Here is a 13,178-nt window from a genome sequence, read left to right on the forward strand (position 1 = left end):
CTAGGATGCATTTCATCAGGCTCTGGTGATCTGAAGATATCTAACTTGTCTAAGAAATTTTGACTTGTTCTTTCCCTGTTTTAGACTCTGATCCTACCTCATTTTCACTGGCATTCACTATGTTAGACAACCAATCACCACCGACTTTCTTGGTAAAATCCAAAACAAAGAAATCACTAAGCACCTCTGCCATTTCAACTTTAGACCTACACTGTCCTTGATCTTCCTCTTGCTTCTAATGTATTTGCAGAATGTTTCTTGTTTCCTTTTATGTGCCTAGCTAGTGTGATCTGATTTTGTGCCTTGACTTTTCTACGTGTTTATATTCATCCTTTGTAATTTGACCAAGTGTCCACTTTTTGTAGACACTTTTTTTTGAGTTTTAGATCATTGAAGGTCTTCTGGTTAAGCCAGGCTGGTTTCTTGTCATATTTCCTATCTTTCCTATGCAGTGGGATAGTTTGCTCTTGTGCCCTTAATAATATCTCTGAAAAATTGCCAACTGTCTTCCATTGTTTTTCCCCTTAGACTTGCTTCTCATGGGAACTTACCTAGGAACTCCCTGACTTTGCTGAAGTCTGCCTTCTTGTAATCCGTTGTCTTATTGTGCTTTTCTCCTTCCTACCATCTCTTATATTCGTGAACTCTATCATTTCATGATCACTTTCACCCAAAGCTGCCTTCCACTTTCAAATACTCAACTAGTTCTTCCCTAATTGTCAAAATCAAATCTAGAACAGCCTCCCCCCTAGCAGCTTTCTCCATCTTCTGCAATAAAAAGTAATGTCTATAATACACTCCAAAAACTTGTTGGGTAATAAGTGCCCTGCTGTGTTATTTTTTCAATAGATGTCTGGGTAGTTGAAGTCCCTAATCACCACTAAGTCCTGTGCTTGGGATGATTTTATTAGTTGTTTAGAAAAAGCTTTATCAACTTCTTCTTCTTGGTTAGGTGGTCTGTAGTAGACCCCTACCATGATATCACCCTTGTTTTTTCACCCCTTTTATCCTTACCAAAGACTTTCAATAAATCTCTTTCTTTCTTTCTTTTTATATATCTATTTGTCTGTCTGCCTGTCTGTCTATAATGAGGCAAGGAAATACATTTATAAACAGCTTCAATGTAGGACAGATAAATACAATGATGGTTTTCACCATATACTTGCCATGTGTTTATACCTGTCATGATACAATGGGCCACACTCAGAAGTGGAGGGCGAAAAAGGATGTCTGTAGAAGGTCAGGATTATAAAATCACACATCGCTCAAGTAGGCTGAGGAACTTCCAGCCACAAGAGATCAAAGGGACCAAGAGGTTAGCAGGACTGAGAGAGGGAATTGAAATTTATATAAATAACCAGAAAAATCAACTATGATAGTGGGGATTTAAAAAAAATGTCTTGGAAGGGCTATAAATGTTCCTGATCTGCATTGCAAAATATATCTAACTAGTGGGTGTCAGGGAGAATGTTGCCTGGGAGCAGGTTATCTCTTAGCTGTCTATTGTAGGGCTTCTTCCACTTTTCTCTGAAGCATTTGGAATTGGCCACTGGATATTGGGCTAGATGGACTGAAGGTCTGATCCACTCTGGCAGTGCCTATCCTCCTATCTGTGGTGTAAATCCAAGACTATGCTTTTGCTCATCTCTCTTGACCTCCTAGGAGTCTGTAGACTTGCACTGAGAGCAGAATGATGTCTTGTTAAATATCATCTAGTTGTCTAATCTCCTATTCCTTTTTCATTCAGGAAGAAAAGCTCAAAACTTATCAGACCTTCCCAGGATGTTATGTCAGCTGTCAATGACACTAAATTCAACTGTGCAGTGTTCCTTCTTACTGGGATACCTGGGCAGGAAGACATCCATCTCTGGATCTCTACCGTCTTCTGCTTAACCTACGCTATTTCTATAGTAGGAAATTCACTCATTCTGTTGATTATCAAAAAAACAGATCTAAGCCTTCATGAGACAATGTACATTTTCCTTTCCATGTTGGCTATCACAGACCTTGGCTTATTGATAGCCAGCATGCCGACAATACTGGGTGTATTTTTGTTTAGCTCAAGAGAGATCAGCCTCAATGCCAGTGTTGCCCAGCTGTTCTTCATCCACTCGTTTACATTCATTGAATCCGCTGTGCTCTTGTTGATGGCCTTTGACCGCTTCATCGCAATCAGTAACTCACTGAAATATACGTCCACCATAACACTGGAGAGAATAGCTATGATTGGACTGGTGTTTGTGCTAAGAGGGGTGGCCGTCATACTCCCACTCCCCCTTCTGCTGAAAAGGTTCCAGTTCTATCTAGCCAATATCCTCTCCCATTCCTTCTGCTTACACATGGAGGTCATGACAATGGCATGTGTGGGCATCACAGTCAACAACATCTATGGATTGTTTATTACAGTCCTAACGGTGGGGTTGGACTCACTGCTCATCTTCCTCTCTTCTGTGATGATCCTCAAAACAGTGCTGAGCATCTCCTCCCATGTGGAATTCCTCAGGGCCCTAAACACCTGTGTCTCCCACCTCTGCGCTGTCCTGCTCTTTTACATGCCAGAGTTCACCCTGACATTGATGCACAGATTCAGGAAGAGCTCTTTTCCCTTGCTTCAGATTGTCCTGGGCTACATCTACACTCTGGTTCCTCCTCTGATGAACCCAATCATGTACAGTGTGAAAAGCAAACACCTTCATTCGAGGATAATGGGGGTGTTCGTGAAGTGAAGGGTCAGTTTAGCACCTGACCCCAGTGCTGGTGACATAGGATACAAGAAACACAGGACCCGGCGACTTATTCCATCCTGGACCCTTATATCTGTGATGACATGAGCTACTGACCAACACTCTGTACAGACATGTTCAGATGGGGTCTAAGGCCTGATGTACAGATATAGGAGCTGTCTCCACCCACTAGTGAGGTAGGACAGTGCATTGGGGGAAGGAGATCAAGGCAGGAAACAGCATTTACCAAGTGACTGTGTTTGTGGAAAGCCAGGAGACTGGTGGTATGTTGGCCCATAAAGAGCCATATCGGTGGCTGCTCCAACCTCAGAATCCTTGACAATATTCTCAACAAAGAGAAGGGACATGGATATTGTTTCCCATTACACCTGGCCTGTCACTGTCCTGTCTCTGGTTAAACATCCACAGGCCATAAAAAAAATGCTGTAGAGCTGTTCTGCAGTCGCAGTCCTGGCCCTTCCTGAGCACTCTGGGTGCTGTGTGATCCATGGGGACGGCATGAGCTGTGGACAGGGGCTATTCAAGGGACATGGACACCCACCCTCCTCCTATTCCCTCAGCCTGGAGCTTCTGCCTGAGTCCTGTCAGAGATATCATTGTGCAGTAGCCACAAGAGAAGCCATTCAGGCAACACCCTAACCACCACCTTTGGTGGCTCTGCACACAGCACAACTCTTGAGCCCACTCCACACGGAAGCAGAGCAGAGCTGGCTGTGTGTGAGGGTCTGACGCACAGGAGTCTTGGGAAGAGACTCAGGCCCATATTGCCCTCCCCTCCATTTCTGCTGCCCCAGCAATGCCAACGGGTAGAAAAGGGCCTCAGCTCCCCAGCAGAGTCACAGAGATCTCCTGTCCTAGTCCAGCCCATTCAGTGTAGGTTGGCCACCTTCTCAAAAGGAACAAGCAAGACACATTCAGGAGCCCCACCCCCTGCATGGCCTGACTCCTGGCCCTCTTCTTCCCCCTGAACTCCCACCTCCTGCTCCTTCTCTTCCCCAAAGCCCCACCCAGTGACCAGGCCGCATGTCAGAGCCAGGCTGTGGTAAAAGAAGCCTAGGGAGCAAGTGTCACTTTGGGGAACCCCAGAGCCTCCACCTGCACCGTTCAGGGTATGTGGCCTTGGGGGAAAGAGGAGTAGGGTGGGGCCTCATCATGAGTGGCGGCTAAGGACCTCAGCCCCCCAACAGTGAAAAGGGTGGCTCTGTCCATGAGCAGTGTGGATTGGCACCACAGGGAACTTGGGACAAATGCTGTTCGGGAGTCTTTCAGACCACACTGGGACTTCAAGTCTGTATTTTGGGACTCTCCTGCCCAATTCAGGATGGGTGGGCCACCCTAATTGAGTGGCCATTGGAGGAGATGTGTTGGGGAGTATCCCCTTTTTGTTGTTGGAGTGATTGGGGGTGTCAGTGAACCCCTGATTCAGGGTGTGGCCCTTTAAGATTCCTGTGCCTTTTGGAGCTGACAGAAGCTTCACTCCATGCGAAACAGGAGGAGCCCTAGAAGGGCAGGCAGGCTGCATCCTCTCGAGAAACATGGGCGACACCAGCAGGGGATGGACAGCTGCCCTCGCTCAGCCCTGGGGAAAGGGACTGAGATATCATGGGTGCCAGGTGGGGAGAAGCCAGTGAGGCTGCACAAGCCTGGAACAAGACAGACCCCAGTAAGCAGGAGGGTGGGGGGCTCCTGAGTAAAGGAGGAGGATGGGGTCGGAGGGTAGGAGAGTCTGTGTTTTGGAGATGACTGAATGAATGTGACCCCACAAAGGGGGCTCTTGTTTCAGGTATCCCAGGCTGAGAGTGTCATTGCAAGGACCTTAGAGGGAAGGGCAGGGTGCCTGCAATGCTACCTCAGGCCACAAGGTGGCACTCTGGGGCAGCACGTGTCCACAAGGCCTTGGCTACACTCAGCTGTGCTCTTGCAAGCCATTACCATCAGGTGCAGATCAGCCCAGCCCCCAGGCTGCTCTACACTGTGCTGAGTCAGCAGGAGAACAGGCCAGTGAATCTAACCCCTGTAACCGGCATGGCCATCCTTAGGATTCATGGGTCCTTCTGCAGTATTATTAAACTGGTGCCCTATGCCCAATGGCAGCCTGCCATCGCAGCCTGTGGAGGGGAAAGGCATGAGGCAGCATGGATACCGAGCCACTCGGCCCACCTCACAGTGGCAGAGAGTCACAGTTCCCCACAGAGACCCCCATACCCTCTCACTCACACAGAATGTGCAGCACCGGCGCATTCGGTGCTGTAAATACAGCCCCTGCCTTAGGACACTGCAGCATGCGCTGGGTGTGTGGGAGCCGACCCGCTCTTACCTGCTACCATGGGCAGTGGGTGAAGCTGCCCCTTGGGGTGGTTAGCGCCTCAGCCAACCTTTTCTGCCTATAACCCAGCCTATACCCCACCCCTGCTCTGCCCCAAACCCCATCCAACTCTGTCCAGGCTCCACTCCTCCCCACTGACTCCCTCTTCTCCTCTCTTCCCTCCCACTCCCTGCTGACCCCATTCCAGCCAAATCCCTGAATGAAGCAAATGACACTAGAAAGATATTGCAGAAGAGGTTTGTTTGTTTTTTTAAAGAAAATGGATGTTTTCCACTGCATGCCAGAAGGTGAAAACTGGACATGCAGAAGGTACCTAATTAAAAGCACTAAATTTAGGCATAAAAAATGTCAGTCACAGGTATATTGATGTACCCTGAAGTTTGTCACAGATTAATTTACAAAAACTTTGTGGTAAGAGCAAATCAGCTGTCCTGCTGAATATATTAAATATTATGGAATACATGATGCAGCTCTTCTCTGTTTTACATTTTCTTAATCAGTATTTCTGAGCTGATTTTATATTTTAAATGAAAACAACAAGGAATCCGTTGGCACCTTAAAGACTAACAGATTTATTTGGGACTAAGTTTTCATGGGTGAAAAACCTCACTTCTTCAGAACTCAGGTACTCTTAAGCCTTCATAAAGTAATCATTACAGATTGCTACATATTTAACTCACTGAAGGAAGACATTATTTTAAATTAATCAATCACAGAGGTTTAGTGTTTTCATAATAATGTTCATTGCTTGTCGAAAAAGGGAACACTAATTTACTGTGTGTGATCTCAATGACAACAGACATGTTTATGAAATTTCACCTACTTTAAAAAAATATGTTTCCACAGATTTTAGGTATAACGAAGCATTTCATATCTTACTAAAGTACTGATTCTGCTGGAGGGCTCTTTTAAAACTAGCTCATTAAATAGTCAGAAGTAAAGAAAGGGAAACTTTTGTCCTGCTATCTGGAAGGAAAGGGGTGATGTCACTTTAAGGGCTAGCATCCCTTCAACAGGGGGGTGAAGGTGAAAGAAGTGGACAGAAAGGACAGGAAGACTTTGGAAGCAAGTTTTTTGTGCTATAGTAATTAAAATTAAAATGTGTATTTTAGATAAGAATGGTGGCTTTTCTTGAGTTGTTCCTTGTCTTCCTGCTTGTTTTGCAGCAGCCTGCTATTAAACTAAGATGAACCATTTTAACCCAATATATCCAGCAAGTAAACATCCCAATAGTTAACCAAATGTAGCTCTACAGCAAACATTGCAAGAATTGGGTTTAACAGACACATTCTTTATGGCAGCTCAGCCCCATGTCTGTCCCAATGCCGTTTCTGGGTTGTATGGATTTTATCAATACTGGACAGAAACAGTCAGAGAGCAATAGACTGTTTTCATGTGACAGGTTTCAGAGTGGCAGCCGTGTTAGTCTGTATTAGCAAAAACCACAAGGAGTTGTTAGTTAAATAAATTTGTTAGCCTCTAAAGTGCCACAAGGACTCCTCATTATTTTCACGTGGGTAATGAAGTTCCACATGCATCTGACTTTGAAATGTACTTCCTGCAATCCCTATTTATGACTGAATAACAGGTGTTGTGGTGTTGTGTTGTGGTTACTATGTACTAGTGTACACTGTGTATTAGTAATGTACACACTAGTACATTACTAATACACAGTGTATTACTACTAGTAATGGCCACTGGGGATCTTCAGACTATGTCTACCTCCATTCAAAATTTATTAGGGCCCTCCAAATGAAAAGAGGTTCAAAAGCGCTGTATTAGAGAGTGAGAGCCCATGGAATGAATATTTCGTATCCTGACCCCAATGCCTGTTACCAGTCTAGAGAGAGGCTACAGACTGACAGACGCAACCTGAGGAGAACCAGTCAGTTATTAACCCAGGGACAGAGGAGCTACTAGACTTTTGTTTGCTGACAGGTCATTGACTGAGGGCTGAGATGCTGTGATCTTTTCAGGTTCTGAAGAAATCCAGAGACAGATGTTGCATTTGAAGTCCCACCCTAACCTGAGAAATCATCTCTGAAAGAAGATCAAAGGGGAAAGAATGGGATGACGTGTGTGCTAAAGTACAGATGTGTAAATGTTATGACTTTTGCTTTAGAAAATATTTGAGAAGTATTCCACATACTCAAACGAGGATGCACCTGAAGAAGTCGTTTCTTTTACCCACAGAAGCTTAGGCCCAAATAAATCTCTTAGTCTTTAAGGTGCCACCGGACTCCTCGTTGTTTTTGTGGATACAGACTAACATGGCTACCCCCTGATACTATTCAACATATTGTTTGCAATGGGTTTGGACAATTAATTCTTTGTTTAGTGAACAGTAGTATAATCATGTCTCCGAGAAACTGACCAGAAGCTCTTTCTAAAACTTGCAATGAGAACATAAGATCAGCCATACCGGGTCAGGCCAAAAGTCCATCTAGCCCAGTATCCTGTCTTCCAATGATCTAACCCAATATCCTGTCTTTAATGATTGAACTCTCTGGATTCAGTCAACGCTGGCCAGGCAAAGCACTTCAGATTCTTTCGGAGAGATTCTTGGGGGTCAGAGTGTATCAATGGGAGCACTTGATAAGGGAAAGTTAATGGAGCCTGGTTCTGATTGAATTTACACATATAAATCTGGAGTGACGCAGTTGAAGCCATTGTTATTAAAATCAGAACCTGACCCTGAGAATTTATCCTATTTGCTGAAAAGAGGCAGAGACATAATTTGGACTCTCAGGAGTGGAAAAAATTAAAAAAAAAATATATATATATATATATATAATGACACAACTAACCATTTTTATAAATAGCTTCAATGCAGAACAAATAAGTACAATGACAGATTTCACCATGCACTTCTCATTGAATGATACAATGGGCTACACTCAGAAATGAAGGGTCAGAACAGGTGTCCATGGGAAGGTCAAAAGTGTAAAATCACACGGGGCTAAAGGAAACTGTGGAACTCCCAGCCACAAGTTATCAACAGGATTCAAAAAGGAACCGTATGTTTATGTGGGTAACCAGAAATTCCAATTACATTAGTGAAGACTATTTTAAAAAGTTTTGGAAGGACTATAAACCTTCCTCATGTACAGTACAAAATATGTATAAATAATGGGTGTCAGGGGAAAATATTCCCTGGGAGCAAGTTATCTCATAGCTTTCTATTGCAGGGCTTCATTTGGCTTCCTCTGAAGCACCTCAAATGGACCAGTGGATACTGGGCTAGATGGACTCCAGGTCTGACTGGGAGTGCCTATCTTCTTACATGCAGTGTAAATCCAAGATTAAGTTTTTGCTGATCTTCCCTGAGCTCCTGGGACTCTCTAGAAATACAATCAGAGCAGAAAGATGTTTTGTTAAATATCATCTAGTCTCCTGTTGCTTTTCCTTTCAGGAGGAAAGGTTCAAAACTATCGGACCTCCCAGTACATAATGTCAGCTGTCAATGACACCAACTTCAACTCTGCAGTGTTCCTTCTCACCGGGACACCTGGGCAGGAATATGTCCATCTCTGGATCTCTATCCTCTTCTGCTTAGTGTATGTTATTTCTGTAGTAGGAAATGCAGTCATTCTGTTCATTATAAGATCAGATTCAGGCCTCCATGAGCCCATGTACATTTTCCTTTCCATGTTGGCAGTCACAGACCTTGGTTTATCAATAGCCACCATGCCAACAACATTGGGCACATTCTTGTTTAATGCTAGGGAGATCAGCCTCGATGCCTGTTTTGCCCAGCTGTTCTTCATCCACTCGCTTTCATACAGTGAATCCTCTGTGCTCTTTTTGATGGCCTTTGACCGCTTCATCGCCATCTCTCACCCATTGAGATATGCTTCCATCTTAATCCTGCCAAGAACAGCCAAGATGGGACTGGTGTGTGTGCTAAGAAGGGTTGCTGTAGTGTTCCCACTGCCCTTTCTCCTGAAATGTTCCCAATACTGTCAAGCCAATGTCCTCTCCCGTTCCTACTGCTTGAACCAAGAGATCATTAAGATGGCTTGTTCGGATATTAGAGTCAGCAGCATCTATGGCTTTTTTGTCACAGTCTCCACAGTGATATTGGACTCGCTGCTCATCCTCTTATCTTATGTAATGATTCTGAAAACAGTGCTGAGCATTGCCTCCCATGCGGAGTGCGTCAGGGCACTGAGCATCTGTGTCTCTCACTTCTGTGCTGTCCACCTCTTCTTCATATCAGGGACTGGTTTGTCTGTAGTACAGAGATTCGGGAATAGCTCTTCTGCCTTGCTTCAGATTCTCATGGGCTACGTCTACCTACTGGTCCCGCCCATGATGAACCCAATTGTGTACAGATTGAAAAGCAAGCACCTTCATGCAAGGATAATCAGAGTACTCAAAAAGTGAAGGGTCAGTTCATCAGCTGGCTCCGCCGCTGGTCACATGAGACATGAAAAACATGGGCCATGGCGAGGGCACCTATTCCATCCTTATACCCAAGAAGACATGAACTACTAATCTAAACTCTGTAGGGAGAAGTTCAGAAAGGGTCTAAGGCCTGGAGCAAAGGGACAGGGCCTGGTGAGGGAGGATGGTGCACTGGGAGAAAGAGACCAAGGCAGCAGCAGAATTTACAAAGGGACTGTGTCAGTGGAGAGCCAGGGGACTGGTTGCATGTTGGCCCATAAACATCTGGATCAGTGGCTGCTCTGACCTCAGAAATCCTGCCGATACACTCAGTAAAGAGAAGGGATGTGAGTGTTGTTTCGCATTACACCTGACTGTCAATGTCCCAGTGTCTTTGTTAACTATCTAGGAGCCATTAAAAAAGCTGCAGAGCTATTCTGTAGTCACAGTCCTGGCACTTCCCGAGCCTTCTGGGTGCAGCTTGATCTATGAGCACTGCACGAGCTGTGGACGGGGCTATTGAAAGGGAATGGTCACCCATCCTTCCCCTACCTCCTCAGCCAGCTGCTTGTGATTGAGTCACATCAGACACATGATGAATGGAGGAGACACAGGCAACTTGCCCCCATCCCCCGGCTCTGTTGATGGCTCTGAACACCACACATGTGCTGAGCCCCCTCCACACTGAGGCAGAGCAGAGCTGCGTGTGCGAGTGAGGGTCTGACACATGGAGCCTCCGGCCCAGATTCTCTTCTCCCACCATTCATTTGTGCTGCAATGAAAATGGTTGGAAACGGTCTTCAACTCCCCCACAGAGGCACGTCTCGCTCCAGTCCCAGCCCAGCCCGTTCAGTGTCGAGTGACCATCTTTTCAAAAGGCAAAAGTGGGACACATGCAGGAGCACCATCCCCGCTGCCTCTCTACTTCCCGCTTAACGCCCCAACCCCTACTCTGCCTCTTCCCACCAGGACCCCTCCCCCTGCCCCATCTGTACACTCAGCACCCAGCTCCCTGGTCCTCCTTACTGGTGAAGGCTTCACACCCTATTCAGACCAGAAGTCAGAGCTGGGGCATGGTGAGAGTTGCCCAGGGATGCAGAGCCTCTCTGAGGAGCCCCAAACCCTCCACCTGTCCTGGAAAATTCACTGGGAGACCCAAGGGGACCCCTCAGCCTTTGTCCCCACCCCCCAGAACTTAAAATCCAGGAAAAGTGGAGTGTCCAGGACTCCTCAGAGTTTCCTGAGCTCTCTGAGCAGCTCTTATCACAATCTAGCTCTGACGTGGCTGGGGGCTGGAGCATCAGGGAAAGGGGAGCAACAAGGGGCAAGACCTTCTGGGAAGAGATGGGGTAGTGGGTGTGGCAAGCCTGAACCAACTCCGACTCCAGCAATCAGTGTGTGTGTGTGTGTGTGTGGCAGGGGGAAGGGGGACCTGAGTAAAGGAGGAGGATGGGGCTCTAGGGTAGGAGAATCTGTGTTTTGGAGGATACTGAATTAATGTGACTTCACAAAGGTGGGTCTTAAATATTCCAGGCTGAGAGTAAGTCATTGCAAGGCCCGTAGAGGGAAGGGCAGGGTTCCTGCAGGGCTATCTCAGTCCCCAAGGGGGCACTCTGGGGTGACACTCATCTAGAGTGGGCTGTGCTCTTGGAAGCTGTTACCATTGGGTAGAAGTCAGCCCAACCCCCAGGCTGCTCTAAACTCTGCTGATGCAGCGGGGAGTGTGACAGGTTCGCTTCCAGAGATCCCCTTGGGACTGTCACATGATGTGTTGAAATTATCTGAGAGTCCATTTTCCCTGCCAGCTTGGCACGTCCAGAACCCTGCCTTGTTGAGGCAGACACACTAGCCTGCTGCAAACATAGACCCACAGTCTGGATCACACCCTCAAAGCTGCAGGCTTGGAGTGAAAACACCTTAGCAGGTTGTCTGACTCCAGCACCCAGAAACCCAGCTCCCAATGGGTTCCAAACCCCAAATAAATCCGTTTTACTCTGTATAAAGTTATACAGGGTAAACTCGTAAATTGTCCACCCCCTATAACACTGATGGAGAGATATGCAGAGCTGTTTGCTCCCCCACGTATTAATCACTTACTCTGGGTTCACTAATAAACAAAAGTCATTTTATTAAATAGAAAAAGTAGGGTTTAAGTGGTTCCAAGTAACAACAGACAGAAAAAAAGTAAGTTTCCAAAGAAAATAAATGACAAACACATGCAAGTCTAAGACATTAAGAAACTGATTACAGGTAACCTCTCACCCTCACAGATGGTCCAATAAGCCTCTTTCACAGACTAGTCTCCTTCCTAGTCTGGGCCCAATCCTTTCCCCAGTACAGTTCTTGCTAGTTCCAGCAGACATCTTAGGTGTTAAGCAGGGACTTTCTCATGACTGGCCACCTCTTTGTCCTGCTCCAACCACCTTGTATAGCTTTCCTACAAGGCAGGAATTTATTGTCTCTCTGGGTCCCCACCCCTCCTTCTAAATCAGGGGCAGGCAAACTTTTTTGCCTGAGGGCCACATTTGGTTTTGGAAATTGTATGAAGGGCCAGTTATGGGAGGGAGTCATGGCCTATCTGCCTCCCCTGCGACTCCTGCCCCAACCCCCCTCTTTCCTTGATGGCCCCCCGGGACTTCTTCCTCATCCACCCTCCTGCTTCCTGTTCCCTGACTGTCCCCAGAACCTCCGTCCCTGACTGCTCCCCGATATCACATCCAACCCCTCCTCTCATTCCTGATGGCCCCCCCAGGACCCCTGCCCCATTCAACCACCCCTTCTCCCTGTCCCCTGACCGCCCCCAGAACCCCGCTATTGACTGCCCCCCACCACTCCATCCAACCCCCCCTCCTTCCTAAATGCCTCCCAAAGAACCCTGCCCCATCCAATCACCCCTTCTCCCTATCCCCCGACAGCCCCCTGCCGCCCCATCCAAACCCTCCTCTCATTCCTGACTGCTCCTCCGGGACCCCTACCCCCATTCAACCTCCCTGTTCCCCCCCCTCTGACCACCCCAGCCCCATCCATACCCCTGCCGCCTGACCACCCCACCAAACTCCCCTGCCCTCTATCCAACCCCACCCGCTCCCTGCCACCATACCATGCTGCCTGGAGCACCGATGGCTGGCAGCGCTACAGCCCTACCGCTGAGCTGGAGCCAGACACGCCGTCACCATAGCACAGCACAGAGCACTGGGTCAGGCCAGGCTCTGCAGCTGTGTTGCCCCAGGAGCTGGCGGCCCTGCTGCCCAGAGCATTGTGCTGGCAGACGGGCGAGCTGAGGCTGCGGGGCAGGGGGAACAGCAGGGGAGGGGGCAGGGGCTAGCCTCCCAGGCCAGGAGCTCAGGGGCCAGACAGGAGGGTCCCATAGGCCAGATGTGGCCCGAGGGCCGTAGTTTGCCCACCTCTGTTCTAAATGGAAAAGTACCAGATTTAAGATGGATTCCAGTATCAGGTGACATGATCACATGTCCTGTGACACCCCAGCCTCCATTCTTCCTGGGCTGGGCCACACATACATAGGAAGATTTGCAAGTAAACAGAGCCATTCACAGTTCATTGATCCTGAAGCAACCTTAATGGTTTCCACTTAATATGTTTACATCACTGATACATGTTTATATCTTATTCTCCTAACTTCAGACATAGAAATAATACATGCAAACAAATAGGATGAACAAACTCAGTAGATTATAAGCTTTTTAATGATACCTTAGAAGAAA

At 47.1% G+C, this 13,178-nt stretch overlaps 1 protein-coding gene and 1 long non-coding RNA gene across 2 annotated transcripts; one reads left to right on the plus strand and one right to left on the minus strand.

Annotated features, from left to right (window-relative positions):
* Positions 1-523: 523 nt before the first annotated feature.
* Positions 524-11,802, minus strand: LOC115643610. The gene is made up of 3 exons (XR_003998355.1): positions 11,688-11,802; positions 10,278-10,279; positions 524-536 (listed from the first exon to the last, which is right to left on the minus strand). It is a non-coding gene; the product is annotated as an uncharacterized LOC115643610 (long non-coding RNA).
* Positions 8,521-9,456, plus strand: LOC115643609 (olfactory receptor 51G2-like). The gene has a single exon (XM_030547618.1). The coding sequence runs from the start codon at positions 8,521-8,523 to the stop codon at positions 9,454-9,456; it is 936 nt and encodes a 311-aa protein (XP_030403478.1).
* Positions 11,803-13,178: the final 1,376 nt, after the last annotated feature.

Source organism: Gopherus evgoodei, unplaced genomic scaffold (assembly GCF_007399415.2).
Source record: "Gopherus evgoodei ecotype Sinaloan lineage unplaced genomic scaffold, rGopEvg1_v1.p scaffold_64_arrow_ctg1, whole genome shotgun sequence".
Taxonomy (NCBI): domain Eukaryota; kingdom Metazoa; phylum Chordata; order Testudines; family Testudinidae; genus Gopherus; species Gopherus evgoodei.